Source organism: Bufo bufo, chromosome 8 (assembly GCF_905171765.1).
Source record: "Bufo bufo chromosome 8, aBufBuf1.1, whole genome shotgun sequence".
NCBI classification, from domain to species: Eukaryota; Metazoa; Chordata; class Amphibia; order Anura; family Bufonidae; genus Bufo; species Bufo bufo.
The window spans coordinates 16,880,397-16,897,738 of NC_053396.1; the positions used below are offsets into that span (position 1 = coordinate 16,880,397).

Sequence of the window (17,342 nt, forward strand, 5' to 3'; positions counted from 1 at the left end):
GAGGCGGCAGATCATAATGAGGGGGTTATTATGGGGGACTTCAACTACCCAGATATAGACTGGGAAACTGAAAGCTGTACATCTCATAAAGGAAACAGGTTCTTGGCAATAACCAAAGACAATTACCTTTCCCAACTGGTTCAGGACCCGACTAGAGGGACGGCCATACTGGACATAGTATTAACCAATAGACCTGACAGAACAACAGACGTGCAGGTCGGGGGACACCTGGGAAATAGTGACCATAAAGTAATAACCTTCCAATTATCATTCAAAAGAGGGTTTCTTCAGGAAGGAACAAAAATACCAAACTTCAAAAAAGCTAGATTTAGCCAACTAAGAGAGGCCATAGGCCTAACTAACTGGGACAAAGTCCTTAAAAATAAAAATACAGACACAAAATGGGATATTTTTAAAAGCATCCTAAAATCTAATTGTGAGAGGTACATACCTTATGGGAATGAAAGGTTAAGGAACAAGAAAAAAACAATGTGGATGAACAGAACTGTAAAGAAAGCAAAAAAATGACAGAAAGAAAGCATATAAAGCACTAAAACAGGAGGGTAGCGCGGAAGCACTGAAAAACTATAAGGAAAAAAAAAAGAATATGTAAAAAACAAATAAAAGCAGCCAAACTAGAGACCGAGAGATTAATTGCCAAAGAAAGCAAAACCCTAAAATGTCCTTCAATTATATAAATGGTAAAAAGTATAAATCTGAAGGTGTCGGCCCTCTACAGAGTGATGAGGAGGAAGTTGCAGAGAGCGACGAGGAGAAAGCAAAGCTATTAAATATTTTTTTCTCCACTGTATTCACTGAGGAAAATAAACTGTCAGATGAAATGCAGAATGTAAAAGTAAATTCCCCATTAAAAGTGTCCTGTCTGACCCAGGAAGAAGTACAGCGGCGTCTTAAAAAGATTGAAATAGACAAATGGCCAGGACCAGATGGCATACACGCCCCGTATCCTAAGGGAATTAAGTAATGTCATAGCCAGACCCTTATTTCTGATATTTAAGGACTCTATACTGACAGGGAGTGTTTCACAGGATTGGCGCATGGCAAATGTGGTGCCAATATTCAAAAAGGGTCCAAAAACAGAGCCTGGAAACTATAGGCTGGTAAGTTTAACACCTGTCGTGAGTAACTGAAGGTTTTCTAAGAGATGCTATCTTGGAGGATCTCAATGAAAATAAGCAAAGAACGCCATATCAGCATGGCTTCGTGAGGGATCGGTCATGTCAAAATAATTTAATCAGTTTCTATGAGGAGGTAAGTTCTAGACTTGACAGCGGCGAATCAATGGATGTCGTATATCTGGACTTCTCCAAAGCATTTGACACTGTACCACATAAAAGGTTGGTATATAAAATGAGAATGCTCGGACTGGGAGAAAACGTCTGTAAGTGGGTAAGTAACTGGCTGAGTGATAGAAAACAGAGGGTGGTTATTAAGGCCTCATGCACACGACCGTTGTTGTGTTCCGTTCCGCAAAATGGGGTTCCGTGATCCGTTTTTGTTTCCGTGTGTCTTCCTTTATTTTTTGAGGATCACCAGATATGAAGGAAAGTAAAAAAAAAATCTAAGACAGGTTTGCCATGCAAATCATAGGAAAAAAACGGACGCGGATGACAATCTTGTGTGCCTCCGTGTTTTTTAGTGGTCCCATTGACTTGAATGGATCCGCGAACTGTTTTTCGCAAAAATAATAGGACAGGTTATATTTTTTTGACGGACTGGAACCACGGATCACGGACGCGGATGACAAACGGTGCATTAGCCGAGTTTTCAACTGACCCATTGAAAGCCAATGGGTTTGCAGAAAATCACGAAAAAGGGCACAACGGACACGGAATAAAACAACGGTCGTGTGCATGAGGCCTAAGGGTAGACACTCAGATTGGGTCACTGTCACTAGTGGAGTACCTCAGAGGTCAGTATTGGACGGGTCACTGTCACTAGTGGAGTACCTCAGAGGTCAGTATTGGACGGGTCACTGTCACTAGTGGAGTACCTCAGAGGTCAGTATTGGACGGGTCACTGTCACTAGTGGGGTACCTCAGAGGTCAGTATTGGACGGGTCACTGTCACTAGTGGAGTACCTCAGAGGTCAGTATTGGGCCCTATTCTCTTCAATATATTTATTAATGATCTTGTAGAAGGCTTGCACAGTAAAATATCAGTTTTTGCAGATGACACTAAACTGTGTAAAGTAATTAATACTGAAGAGGACAATATACTGTATATATACTACAGAGGACAGTGTACTGTATATATATATACTACAGAGGACAGTATACTGTATATATATACTACAGAGGACAGTATACTGTATATATACTACAGAGGACAGTATACTACTACAGAGGGATCTGGATAGATTGGAGGCTTGGGCAGAGAAGTGGCAGATGAGGTTTAACACTGATAAATGTAAAGTTATGCACATGGGAAGGAATAATGCAAGTCACCCGTACATACTAAATGGTAAAACACTGGGTAACACTGACATGGAAAAGGATCTAGGAATTTTAATAAACAGCAAACTAAGCAGCAAAAACCAGTGTCAGGCAGCTGCTGCCAAGGCCAATAAGATAATGGGTTGCATCAGAAGGGGCATAGATGCCCGTGATAAGAACATAGTCCTACCACTTTACACATCACTAGTCAGACCACACATGGAGTACTGTGTACAGTTCTGGGCTCCTGTGAACAAAGCAGACATAGCAGAGCTGGAGAGGGTCCAGAGGAGGGCAACTAAAGTAATAACTGGAATGGGGCAAATACAGTACCCTGAAAGATGATCAAAATTAGGGTTATTCACTTTCGAAAAAAGACGACTGAGTGGAGATCTAATTACTATGTATAAATATATCAGGGGTCAGTACAGAGATCACTCCCATCATCTATCTATCCCCAGGACTGTGACGAGGGGACATCCTCTGCGTCTGGTGGAAAGAAGGTTTGTATACAAACATAGAAGAGGATTCTTTACGGTAAGAGCAGTGAGACTATGGAGCTCTCTGCCTGAGGAGGTGGTGATGGTGAGTACAATAAAGGAGTTCAAGAGGGGCCTGGATGTATTTCTGGAGTGTAATAATATTACAGGCTATAACTACTAGAGAGGGGTCGGGGATCCAGGGAGTTATTCTGATGCCTGATTGGAGTCGGGAAGGGATTTTTTTTCCCCTTACGTGGGGAAAATTGGCTTCTACCTCACAGTTTGTTTTTTGCCTTCCTCTGGATCAACTTGCAGGATGACAGGCCGAAATGGACGGACGGACGGATGGATGGATGGAGGGCTTTTTTCGGCCTTATAAATTATGTTACTAAAATGTGTACAATGCAGTAATAATAAAAGGTCCTTTAAGAGCTGCATCCAGCCTGATATTATGTTCCCCTATAACGCACACAGGCTAATTTAGGCTCGCCGCTGGTTTGCTAAGAGTGCCAGAAGCCTGATTTCCAACGATCAACTGAGCGCCGCCTGTGGCCTTAAAGGGGTCCCCCATTCATGACTGATTTCTGCGTTTTTCAGTCATTGACTTGAAGGGGAAAAATAGGATCCTCAATGGAAACCACCAACAATACGCTGGCGCGTTTCCAAGATGTGGCCACCATAGATGCAGTGTCTCTGAGGTAAATGTATCCCCATTTCAGACCCCCTTTAAAGCCATATTCACACGTATGATTACTACATGAACCTATAGGCTCCCATTATATTAGCGGTGTCCAAAAGCACCTATGGGTCTGTTTAACGCTTTTTTTTTTTTTTTTTTATGGCGCATACGGTAAACACGCCACAGATGCAGCGGTAACCAATGGTATAACTTCATTTTTCTGATTCAAGAAATTTTTTATTAAGGTTTTGGTCATACAAAACAAAGTACAGCTTGATTTCTGCGTGGTACACATCCTCATCTGCCATTCCGGAATCTAAGGAGGCTGCCATATTGGCTTTCACCCAGCTTTCCCAGATGTGGATAGGACTTGGGAAGCAGTCAGACAAGGATGGTGATCTACACAGTCTGAAGGACAATATGTAGAAAAGACTCATAAGACTTCAGGGAGCAGAGGTCGTGTAGAGCAGACATGACAGACAGCAGCAGGACACTGCGCCTGAGGTAAAGTGAAAGCACTGCAGCCCCCTCCTTTTCCCGCCTCCTCAGCGCCCCCTCTCCCTCCTCTCGCGCACTCCCCGCCCGTGTCTCCCCCTCCTCTGACACGTCCTCCCCGGTGTTCCTGCATGGCCCCTGCCGTTGTACTGCTCCTTCTCCTGCCGGGCCTGGGACTACTGGCCTCCGGTCAGGAGCCGGTGCTCGGTAACGACTCCTCACCTCCTTCCCTGGTTATTGCACTTCTGGCTCGCAACGCCGCACATGCGCTGCCCTACAGCCTGGGGGCGCTAGAGAGACTGCAGTACCCTAAGGAGAGGATCTCCATCTGGTGAGGGAGGATTATGGTTAATTGGCCCCTTTACCCCCCAAATGGTGTCTGATATTTTTAGCCCTAGCCTAAGGGTGCGGTCCCCAAGTCCACGTCCCTGCGCCTGATTTTGCCGCTATGTGGGAACGTGTCGTTACCCCGAACCATTAATGAATAATTTTAGCCAATTGTGTTGTATGGGCTGGGATTGGTTAGATCCCCACGCTGGCGCCAATCAGATTAGATCCCCACGCTGGCGCCAATCAGATTAGATCCCCACGCTGGCGCCAATCAGATTAGACCCCCCACGCTGGCGCCAATCAGATTAGACCCCCCACGCTGGCGCCAATCAGATTAGATCCCCACGCTGGCGCCAATCAGATTAGATCCCCACGCTGGCGCCAATCAGATTAGATCCCCACGCTGGCGCCAATCAGATTAGATCCCCACGCTGGCGCCAATCAGATTAGATCCCCCACGCTGGCGCCAATCAGATTAGACCCCCCACGCTGGCGCCAATCAGATTAGACCCCCCACGCTGGCGCCAATCAGATTAGATCCCCACGCTGGCGCCAATCAGATTAGATCCCCACGCTGGCGCCAATCAGATTAGATCCCCACGCTGGCGCCAATCAGATTAGACCCCCCACGCTGGCGCCAATCAGATTAGACCCCCCACGCTGGCGCCAATCAGATTAGATCCCCACGCTGGCGCCAATCAGATTAGATCCCCACGCTGGCGCCAATCAGATTAGATCCCCACGCTGGCGCCAATCAGATTAGATCCCCCACGCTGGCGCCAATCAGATTAGACCCCCCACGCTGGCGCCAATCAGATTAGATCCCCACGCTGGCGCCAATCAGATTAGATCCCCACGCTGGCGCCAATCAGATTAGATCCCCACGCTGGCGCCAATCAGATTAGACCCCCCACGCTGGCGCCAATCAGATTAGACCCCCCACGCTGGCGCCAATCAGATTAGACCCCCCACGCTGGCGCCAATCAGATTAGATCCCCACGCTGGCGCCAATCAGATTAGATCCCCCACGCTGGCGCCAATCAGATTAGATCCCCCACGCTGGCGCCAATCAGATTAGATCCCCACGCTGGCGCCAATCAGATTAGATCCCCACGCTGGCGCCAATCAGATTAGATCCCCACGCTGGCGCCAATCAGATTAGATCCCCACTCTGGCGCCATTCAGATTAGATCCCCACATTGGCGCCAATCAGATTAGATCCCCACGCTGGCGCCAATCAGATTAGATCCCCACGCTGGCGCCAATCAGATTAGATCCCCACGCTGGCGCCAATCAGATTAGATCCCCACGCTGGCGCCAATCAGATTAGATCCCCACGCTGGCGCCAATCAGATTAGATCCCCACTCTGGCGCCAATCAGATTAGATCCCCACATTGGCGCCAATCAGATTAGATCCCCACGCTGGCGCCAATCAGATTAGATCCCCACGCTGGCGCCAATCAGATTAGATCCCCACGCTGGTGCCAATCAGATTACATCTTCACACTGGCGCCAATCAGATTAGATCCCCACACTGGCGCCAATCAGATTAGATACCCACACTAGCACCAATCCATTAGATCCTCACGCCGGCGCCAATCGTATTAGATCCCAACGCCACGACAATCAGTTTAGATCCCTACGCCAATTGGATTAGATCCTTAAACCGCCGCCAATTGTATCGACAACTTGAATTGGTGCCAACCGATGGAAATTTGTCATATTTAGTCCTGTACAGTAGGAAAAAAAATGAGTAAAATTTTATTATTACAAAGTAAAAGTTTAATAAAATTCAATTTTAAAATATTTATTTTTAATAATAATAGAAAAATCCTTCCGTTTATCGCCGGGCCTGCAGCGCGTCCCCCTTTAATATCTAGTGCCCCCTAGAGCGGCAAATCGCAGGATCATAATGGCAGCTTAAGGGTCCATTCACACGTCCGCAATTTCGTTCCGCATTTTGCGGAACGGAATTGCGGACCCATTCATTGCGGGTCCGCAATTCCGATCCAGAAAAAAATAGAACATATTCCTATTCTTGTCCGCAATTGCGGACAAGAAAAGTCATTTTCTATAAAGTGCCGGCGATGTGCGGTCCGCAAAATGCGGAACGCACATCGCCGATGTCCGTGTTTTGCGGATCCGTGGATCCACAAAACACACACGGACGTGTGAATGGACCCTTAGAGGTAGTTGCGCTGCTCCTATGTTTCACTACAACTCCCAGCATACTCGTTGCAGTATGTTTCGCCCCCTGGGAGTATAGCTTGTCACCCAGCTTTCCCAGCTTGGGTCGTGTCTGTGATGAGATGTCCTTGGTTTCGTCCTTGCAGGTGTGTGACGGATCACAATGAGGACGCCACCCTGGAGGTGCTGCGGCAGTGGCTGGAGGCGGTGCGCCCCTTGTATCGGTCGGTGGTCTGTAGAGCGCAGGAGTCCCCCAGGTGAGGTCGCCCCCCCCGGCTCGTTGTATCTGCTGTCGGCACAGAATTCTACATATTACTAAGATGGCACACAGAACTGCCCCCCGAGTTGTCTTATGTCAAGTAGTGAAGTGGTTTCTTAGGCTACTTTCACACTCGCGTTTTTGCTTTCCGTTTCTGAGATCCGTCATGGGCTCTCACAAGCGGTTCCAAAACGGATCAGTTTTGCCCTAATGCATTCTGAATGGAAAAGGATCCGCTCAGAATGCATCAGTTCGCCTCCGATCAGCCTCCGTTCCTCTCTGTAGGCGGACACCAAAACGGCACACAATGTAAGTCAATGGGGACGGATCCGTTTTCTATGACACAATCTGGCACAATAGAAAACGGATCCGTCCTCCATTGACTTTCAATGGTGTTCAAGACGGATCGGTCTTGGCTATAGAAGACATAATACAGCCGGATCCGTTCATGACAGATGCATGCGGTTGTATTATGGTAACGGAAGCGTTTTTGCAGATCCATGACGGATCCGCAAAAAAATGCTAGTGTGAAAGTAGCCTCATTGGAGCACTTTATGGAGGTATTATTTGAGTGCTCTGTAGTGGTAGTATGTGTGCCCTGGATGGTGGTAGTATTTGAGCACTATATGGTGGTATTGTTTGAGCACTCTGGTAGTATTATTGGTACACTGTATGGCGGTATTATTTCAGCTAGTATTATCAGTACACTATATGATGAAATTATTTGAGCACTGTATGGTGGTATTATTAGAGCACTCCATGGTATTATTATTTGGACATTACATGGAGGGAAGGTTTTGTATCCTGACTTACAGGAGCGGTAGATGGTGAGTGGGACACAATGTTCTGTCTTTAACTGTATCTCCTCCTCCTTCCGCAGATGGTTTCCTGAAGAGACTGGTCCAAAACAGTGGCCCAAGGAGCGCTATGAGCACGTGATGAAGCTCAGACAGGAGGCCCTGGACTACGCAAGAGAGAACAGAGCCGACTACATTCTGGTACGACTGAGAAGTGGGGCGGGCGGGTGTCTGAGCCTTGGTGGTGCATGAAGGGTAATATATGGGGTTACCTGAGCGTTGCCGCTGGTCTATTGACATCCGACACGTCACAGTGCGGTGAGTACCATATACGGTCATATACGGAGGTTTCCTGTGCGGTGTTGGAGATGAAGGCTTCTAGCCAGTAGTCTATCCCCATTATCTTACAGTACACCGATGCGGACAACATCTTGACCAACGTTCAGACCGTGCAGTCGCTCATGGCAGAGAATAAGACCTTGATAGCACCGATGTTGGATGCCCAGACAGGATTCTCTAACTTTTGGTGCGGGATGACTCCTCAGGTATGTGACCGCTCAGGCGATAATGGTGGCCCTTCTACATATGCCCCTGTTAGGGTACGGCTACCTGACAATTTTGGGCGTGTCATGTGCCCTTGTATCGCAGGGCAGCCACAGAAATGAACGTGGTCGCAGCACAGCTGACACATTGACCGTGAGCCAGAATCGCAAAAATTCGTTCAGTGTTGGATTTTTAGCAATTCTGGGGTCATAGTCGGAGCAAGTGTGCAAATCGCTCTGCAACTCCATTCTTTTCTATGGCTGCACTGCGATACAGGGGCACAAGACACATGAAGCGCACAAAATTGCCGTTTGGCCGTACCCTAAGGACCTCATAAAAGGAAGGTGGAGGGGGTTAACCACTCGGGACCCCAATCTGTAAGTGGATAGTCGCTAGAATGCAGCTTTACCAGCTGCCTGTTCCCTGGAAGGCTCTGGAGCCAGCAGCAGTCTGATATGAGACAGTTAGACATAGCAGGTTTCTGAAATTGGGTTGTCAGTAACTCCGTGCCTTCTTGTTGTCAGGGATTTTATCGCCGAACAGCCGATTATTACCCCACAAAGAACCGCCAGCGTGTCGGCTGCTTCCCTGTCCCCATGGTGCACTCCACCTTCCTGCTGGACCTGCGCAAGGAAGAGAGCAGCAAACTGGCATTTCACCCCCCTCACCCCAAGTACACCTGGACCTATGACGATGTCATTGTGTTTGCACACTCGTGCTTGGCGTCAGGTATGTATCGAGAGACATTGCACTCTTCCGTGGGTCTGTCCTTTGGCTGTAGGTAAGGCTTCGTTCACATCACCGTTCAGCCTTTCCGTTCTGCTCCGTTTAGGAGCAGGAGAACGGAAAGGACGGATTTGGCACATAACTGAGCCGAACGGATCCTAAGGACCGTTAGGTTTCCGCTCAGAGGAAGATTTTTTTAAGCGGAGACAAAAGTCCTGCATGCACTACTTTTGTCTCCGCTCCAAAATCATCTTCTGAGCGGAAACCTAACGGACCCCTTTATATATAATGGGGTCCTTGGGTTCCGTTCAGGCTCAGTTATGTGCCGAATCCGTCCTTTCCGTTCTCCTGCTCCTAAAGGCTGAACGGTGATGTGAACGAAGCCTAACAGGTTCTTTGTTTCAGGAGTGCAAGGTTACATATGCAACAACCATCACTTTGGATACATCAATGCACCTCCGCTCCCACAGCACGACCTGGAGGACGACAAGCTGAATTTTGTACACCTTCTGCTAGAGGCAATGGGTGAGCATTGACATATCTGAAGAGGATTACACATGCATACACCGCAGCTTGTACATTGTAATGTGTCGTAGCACAGAGCTGTAATCACAATTCTGCAGCATACAGAGCTGAAATCTTTCAGCGTTCCTTGCCTGTTCAGTGCCTGCCCGGAGTTTGCTGTGGTGATTTGCATTTTGAGTTGTATCCTGATACCGTGCCAATATGTGCTGGAGCATTATAGATAGATTGCTGATAGTTTTCAATGAAAACCAGCAGAATTGTGAGCGCAGCTCTAGAGTATATTACAGACTATTACTAGGGATGAGGACAACAAAAGTGATGTAATGAACAGGTACAGTATGAAAGCAAGGCCAAACATAAACTAAAGCATATAAGCTAGACATAAGGAACAAGTCACTGATACATGGGTCTGGGTGCAGTAAAGTGGCGTTATATCCCTGAATGCAGCCTGTCTACATCTATGTGCAAAGTATGGGTGATATTACTGTGGAGATACATAGCAAGGAAATTTTAAAGGGTCATTTTTTTTACAATTGCCTTTTACTTATTTTAGGCTTAAAAATCTTTTTTTCAGTAGGTCTTTCAAAATTTTCAGCAGTGATTGTTCTACAGGGTTAAATTTCAGCGCATCTGCTGAGTACCTCCCTTTCAGTTTCACACTGAACCATCAGTTTTCTGCTCTGATTGATAGATGTATAGCCCTTATCTCTGATCTCCTGACAACTCATAAACACTCATTTAAAGGGGTTGTCTGGGTTCAGCGCTGAACCCGGACATACCCATAATTTCACCCAGGCAGCCCCCCTGACTTGAGCATCGGAGCAGTTCATGCTCCGATGCGCTCCCTTGCCCTGCGCAGGATCGCGCAGGGCAAGGGCTCTTTTATTTACTATAACACACTGCCGGGCGGAGGCTTTTATTTACTATAACACACTGCCGGGCGGAGTGTGTTAGATGACATCACTGGCTCTGATAGGCGGGCTTTAGCGCAGCCCTAGCCGTTTTACAGGCTAAAGCCCGCCCATCAGTGCCGGTGACGTCACCGGGTTCACTGCTGGGCGGAAGCCTCCACCTGGCAGCCCGAAGGAGAGCCCGGTACGTCATCGGAACTCCACAAAATGCCTTTGCCCTGCGCGATTCAGCGCAGGGCAAAGGAGAACATTGGAGCATGAACTGCTCCGATGCTGTTGTCAGGGGCTCTGCCTGGGTGAAATTTTGGGTATGTCCGGGTTCAGCTCTGAACACGGACAACCCCTTTAAGCCATAGTCTAATCAGTTTGATAAGAATTGAGCTATAGTCACTGTTTATGAGCTGTCAGGTGTTCAGAGATAAGGGCTATACATCCAGCTGTCAGAGCAGCAACCTGACTGTTCAATGTGAAACTAAAAGCGAGATACTCTGCAGGTGTGGTGAATCTTAACCCTGCGGAACAAAAACTGCTGACACTGTTTAAGAAAGACGAATTGAAAAAAAAAATTTTTTTGTCCAAAATCTGTAAAAATATAAATAAATTGCCCCTGAATGTGTTCATCACTGGGAGGGGGATTAGGCAGTGGCAGAATTTAGCAAATTCATTTTCTGATAATGAGTGAAAGGTGTTAAGGGTGGTTTCACATCATGTTTTTGCTATTCGTTTAACGGATACAAAAAGGATACGAAAGCGCAGCAGACCACGCTTTTGTATCCTGCAGAGTCCCACTGTATGGCATCTCTTAACATATACTTTTTTTGTATATGTTAAACGGATGCCAAAAACGTGATGTGAACCGATCCTAAGAAATTTCTATAAAAGCAATTTCCTAATATTTAGTGTAGAATATAACTCTCAGACTTAATGCTCATGCACACGAACGTATTTTCTTTCCGTATCCGTTCTGTTTTTTTTGCGGACCGTATGCGGAACCATTCACTTCAATGGGTCCGCAAAAAAAACAGGAAGTTACCCGGTGTGCATTCCGTTTCCGTATTTCCGTGAAAAAATAGAACGTTTCCTATTATTGTCCACATTAAGGACAAGGATAGTACTGTTCTATTAGGGGCCAGCTGTTACATTCCGCAAAATACGGAATGCACAGACGTCATCCGTATATCTTGCAGATCCTTTTTTTGCGAACCGCAAAATTCATACGGTCGTGTGCGTGAGTCCTTATAGAAACCGTCACCTTTCTGTTTTACAGTGGAAGGCTTCCCATTCATTACCTCTCAGTACGTGTTCCCGCCAGAAAAGCATCCGGACAAAATGGGATTTGATGAGGTTTGCTAACAGAAGTGTTCTCACGTGCACATCATACGTTCTTGTTATGCTTCCTGAGATGGTTGGTCCATGTACGGTGGATTGCACACTGTCCCATAGAAATAAATGGTTCTATTCCCACCACACGGACCCTCGGTCATGCACTATTCTGATTCATGTCTCATGGACCTGAACACCTTTGCAGACCGTTGTCCCCCACAGACGCCAGGTCCATGTCCTACACAGACATGCAGACGTCACTCCGTATTAAAAAGTATTCATGTTTTTACTTCAGTATCAGTATCTAAATTTTCTGTCTGTCTGTAGCCCTACCATCATGTCCCAGTAAAGAATCCGTCCTGTAATCCGCTTCTTCATGTTTTAGGTAATTCTCATAAATCTTCTTCGCCGCCCTGAACGTCGGGAGAGAATGCTCCGCTCCCTGTATGAGCAAGAGATCGCTTGCCGCGTGTTGGATGCAGTGGATGGAGGGTAAACTTTTTACTGGATCACACATGACTACATTTCAGTAAGGCGGAGTTCACACTTATTTTGGTCAATTATTTCCATCAGTTATTGTGAGCCGTGTGAGTCAAAAATGAAGAACGGGGGGAAATCTTTCCCTTATACCCCATCTCTGAGTCGGCTTCACTACGGGCTTCAGATACCTGAAGTGTGAACTCAGCCTAAGGAAACACGAATGTAGGAAAGTGAGGGTTAGTTGAGGAGATTAGTCCAGTTAGCAGACATCTTATATAATGTACCCCCTACCTCTGCTGAGGTGTGTATTATGATGTTCTGCAACAGCTGAGATGTGTATGATGAGGTTCTGCAGCAGCTGAGATGTGTATGATGAGGTTCTGCAGCAGCTGGGGTGTGTATTATGATGTTCTGCAGCAGCTGAGGTGTGTATTATGATGTTCTGCAGCAGCTGAGGTGTGTATTATGATGTTCTGCAACAGCTGAGATGTGTATGATGAGGTTCTGCAGCAGCTGGGGTGTGTATTATGATGTTCTGCAACAGCTGAGATGTGTATGATGAGGTTCTGCAGCAGCTGGGGTGTGTATTATGATGTTCTGCAGCACCTGAGGTGTATATTGTGATGTTCTGCAGCAGCTGATGTGTGTATTATGAGGTTCTGCAGCAGCTGAGGTGTGTATTATGAGGTTCTGCAGCAGCTGAGGTGTGTATTGTGATGTTCTGCAGCAGCTGAGGTGTGTATTGTGATGTTCTGCAGCAGCTGAGGTGTGTATTGTGATGTTCTGCAGCAGCTGAGGTGTGTATTGTGATGTTCTCCAGCAGCTGATGTGTGTATAATGAGGTTCTCCAGCAGCTGATGTGTGCATTATGAGGTTCTGCAGCAGCTGAGGTGTGTATTATGAGGTTCTGCAGCAGCTGAGGTATGTATTGTGATGTTCTGCAGCAGCTGAGGTGTGTCATGTTCTATATAATACACACTGGAGCTGCTGCAGAACTTCTTCAGGACGAACCATTTACATGTCAGTCAAGCAGCGTTTGACAAAGGAGGAAGAACGTCTAGAAAAACTGATCTGTGACTGACTTTTAGAAAGAAATAAGTAGCGCCTCTCGGAAGCGCCGCTTATCTCCGTAGACTGGTCAGAAGCTGATGTTCTTACAATTATTATTTACAGACGTATCAATGGTAAATTTCCCTTGATGTTCATTATATGAATATTAGAAAAGTTTCTTGAAGTGTGTACATACATATGGAGGTCCCCCCTTCAGTCTCCAAAGAGGTTTGGCAGCTGCTGCACAACCTGTCTGTGACGGGAAGAGCGGTGCCTCCTGTCAATCCATCAGGTTCTGCAGCAGCTGGGCTGTGTATTGTACAGTAGATGAGGTATCTCAGGGGAAGCAGGAGCTGGACCAGAAAGGAGGAGGCGGAAGGACGGCTGCTGCGAGACCTGTCAGTGGAGCTGACTGCAACCTGCTCGGCTCATCAGATCAGACAGCGGTATGGCATGTGCTTCTGGAGATCTGGTGCATTGTAACGTTACAGTGCACCAGTCATGCAGATAACATCCATATGCCTGAATGAGCGGCATGCAGATACCACTACATACATGTCTGATTTCAAGTGACATCCTCTATCTTAGAACTCATCTGATATAAAACCAGTACATAACACTGGTGACAGGATCCTTGTGGTTGCCGTTTGTGTTCCCACTGATGCAGCTCAGTAGACATGTCCTCTAGTTATACAGCAGGGTCACCTCCTAACCATCTCTTATCATCCCTTGTAGGGCTCTGAACAGCAGCGACATCAAGCGTCTTGGGGTGAATCTTCTGCCGGGATTCTACGATCCATTCTCCGGTCGGACCCTCACTAAAGGGGAGGTGGGCTGTTTCCTCAGCCATTTTAAAATATGGCAAGAGGTAATGTGTCTGCTAAGGTACACGCTCTTTTATCATAGCATCCCTGCCATCAACTACAGGTGGCGATGCCCTACAGATGACCTATCCTCAGGATAGATGATAAATGTCTGACCAGGACATTCACTACAATGGGGGTCATGGTTAAGGGGTTCTCCCATGATTAATGTAGAACAGGGATGCTCAACCTGCGGCCCTCCAGCTGTTGTAAAACTAAAACTCTCCCACTATGCCCTTCTGTAGGAGTTGTAGTTTTGCAACAGCTGGAGGGCCGCAGGTTGAGCATGCCTGATGTAGAAAATACATATAGCAAATGACAATCTCTCTAGAACCAGGGGGCGTGCCCAGTCTGCTGCAGCTCAGGGGACGTGCCCAGTCTGCTGCAGCTCTCTCCCTATGACAACTCAGGAGGCAGCTGAAGGATGAAACTGAGCACGTGCAGCCATCTCAGTGTGCAGGACAAAGAATTAAAAAAACAAACAGCAGGTGGCACTATACAGATAAATTTAATTGGATAATTCAGTAGGCATACAACATTTTTAATGACATGCAATGACAAAAGAATTCAGATCCAGGGACTGGTTTGAAAACTGTAGAATATTTTTTTTCGGCACAACCCCTTTAAGCATGTGCCCTGCTGATTTATTGAAAATGTATGGGACTGACAGAAGTAGCAGAGCACAGCGCTTGGCTGCTCCATCGGTCCCATAGAAATGAAGGAAGTGACAAATGAGCACGCTTGACCGCTGCTTCATGGATCAGTGGATCGTGTTGCAGGGTCATATGAATTGCCATGCAAGTAAAACAGGGCCAGGTTCATCTGAGCGGATCCCACAGTTAGGCCTCATGCACACGGCCGTTGTTTTGGTCCGCATCCGAGCCGCAGTTTTGGCGGCTCGTATGCGGACCCATTCACTTCAATGGGGCCGCAAAAGATGCGGAGAGCACTCCGTGTGCTGTCCGCATCCAAATTGCGGAACGCGCACGGACGCCATCCGTGTTTTGTGGATCCGCGATTTGCGGACCCGCAAAACACACAATGGTCGTGTGCATGTAGCCTTACTCAGTGGCCCTCCAGTCTTCCTCATAGAGGGGAGTTCCTGAGCAAGAACCCCCTCCATGAGAATCATGTGGTGAAGGGCTTTCTCCCTGTGAGACGGTCCCTTTCACGTGATACTTGAATGACCAGTAGCCACATATTACCTAGTTTGTTCTGACAGGTTCAGGTTAGTTTGTCAGGACGGCAGCTGAATGGGCTGGACAGGTGACAACTTTATTGAGCCATGTTTAGAACACTTGTCACCTACCATCCCCTACTCCTCTTGGCGTCACATAGAAAGTGAACTAGTCAGCTGGGACGATGGTGAAAAGGCTTTTTTTTTTTTTCTGTAGTAAATTCTGTTGTGTCCAAATTTCAGATAGTCGATCGGCAGCTGGAGGGCACTCTGGTGTTTGAGGATGACGTACAGTTTACATCCTATTTCAAGCGAAAGATGATCCGACTTCAGGATGACATCCGGGCCGCCAAGCTCGAGTGGGATCTGATGTAAGGCATGAAATAGGTGTTTTCACCTTAGATATTTAGGGCACATCCACAAGATATTGTACAAATGTCTGGTAGATGAGATTCCAGCACCTATCCCCATAACAAGGCAAGCACGCTCAGTCGTCTCCCATAGAAGTGAGAGATAAGCACATGCTTGGCCACTTCTACATTCATTCTCTGCCTGGATGTGGTGGACATCCCATCGTTTCAGACAAGGGTTGAGGGACCCAAGTTCAGGAGATAGGCGCTGGTCTCACCATTGGCAGATTGTTATTGCATATCCTGTGGATCTCCTATAGATGTCTAAGGTGGGAATGCCCCTTTAAGTACCTGGTATTTGTAGGTAAGGACTGACTATTCTTCCTGTTACAGATACATAGGCAGGAAACAAGTGACCACAGATCCTGAGAAGTCAGTGGAGAACGTGAGGAACCTAGTGGAAGCCGATTACTCCTATTGGACCCTGTGTTACATGATCTCCTTGCAGGGGGCCCAGAAGCTGCTGAATGCTGAGCCCCTCTCTAAGATGCTCCCAGTTGACGAGTTCCTGCCCATTATGTCAGACACACATCCAAAGTAGGTGCCGCTAATGTTGGGTTCTGTCTCCTGCCCTCTGTATCTCCTGCACCCAGTGGCATTAACCTCTACTATGTCTATTCTCTACTTTCACAGCAAGGAATATAAAAGCCATTTTCCTGTTCGAGATCTGAAGGTTTTTTCTGTGCATCCTCTTCTTGTTTACCCCACTCATTACACTGGGGAACCCAACTGGTTAAGTGACACCGAGACCTCCACCCTCTGGGATGATGACAACATACGGACAGACTGGAGCGGATCACAGAAGACCCTCAAGGACTCTCGGGGGGATATGCATCATGGGCTCCATTCTACATCACGAGATGAGCTGTGATCCTGAAGGTGAACTCTGTCGCTGTTTGCAGATTGTCACCTCCTGCATCACATGAACATTGGAGAACTGCACACTGCTCACATTGCTGGCACAGGGCTTGGCACCATGTTGTCCATTCACCATACAGTCCTGTAGCCAGATTTGAACTCTTGTTTCAGGCAGTAGAACTGAATGTATTTGGTCATCAGATACATATATCTGTCAGGTTTTGCTAAGATCAGCTGATTCAAGCTGGCCATTCACATTAGATGTCGGCCGAACCCACCGATTCTGCGAAACGGCTGACCACTGAGAGGCATCCTATCTCCTGAGGGCAGAGACAGGACTGTAAAGCCTGTATTACACCTGCCGATTTTCTGCTCATTAGTTATCATCTGGCAATCTAATACTAAGGCCTCATGCACATGAACGTATTTTCTTTCAGTCTCTGTTCCGTTTTTTTTTTTTTTGCGGACCGTATGCGGAACCATTCATTTTAATGGGTCTGCAAAAAAAAAAGGAATGTACTCTGTGTGCATTCTGTGTCCGTATTTCCGTTCCACAAAAAAATGTCCTATTATTGTATGCATTACGGACAAGGGTAGGACTGTTCTATTAGGGGCCAGCTGTTCTGTTCCGCAAAATATGCAATGCACACGGACGTCATCCGTATTTTTTGCGGACCGCAAAATACATCCGGTTGTGTGCATGCGGCCTAACGCCAATTGCCCGATGAACAGGCAATCCAAATCTTTTAATAGGTTAAAAAAAAATTGCAGGCAGCAGATTGTGCTGTGT

General features: G+C 47.0%; 1 protein-coding gene across 1 annotated transcript; it reads left to right on the forward strand.

The window, feature by feature from the left end:
* The first annotated feature begins 4,187 nt into the window (after positions 1-4,187).
* CERCAM (cerebral endothelial cell adhesion molecule) lies at positions 4,188-17,063 on the forward strand. Its single transcript, XM_040404808.1, has 12 exons — positions 4,188-4,443; positions 6,777-6,887; positions 7,770-7,887; positions 8,097-8,231; positions 8,754-8,958; positions 9,361-9,480; positions 11,659-11,735; positions 12,100-12,206; positions 13,980-14,112; positions 15,528-15,655; positions 16,028-16,231; positions 16,328-17,063. Exons 1-12 carry the CDS (start codon positions 4,244-4,246, stop codon positions 16,563-16,565), a joined length of 1,776 nt encoding a protein of 591 aa, XP_040260742.1. The 5' UTR covers positions 4,188-4,243; the 3' UTR covers positions 16,566-17,063.
* The last annotated feature ends 279 nt before the right edge of the window (positions 17,064-17,342 follow it).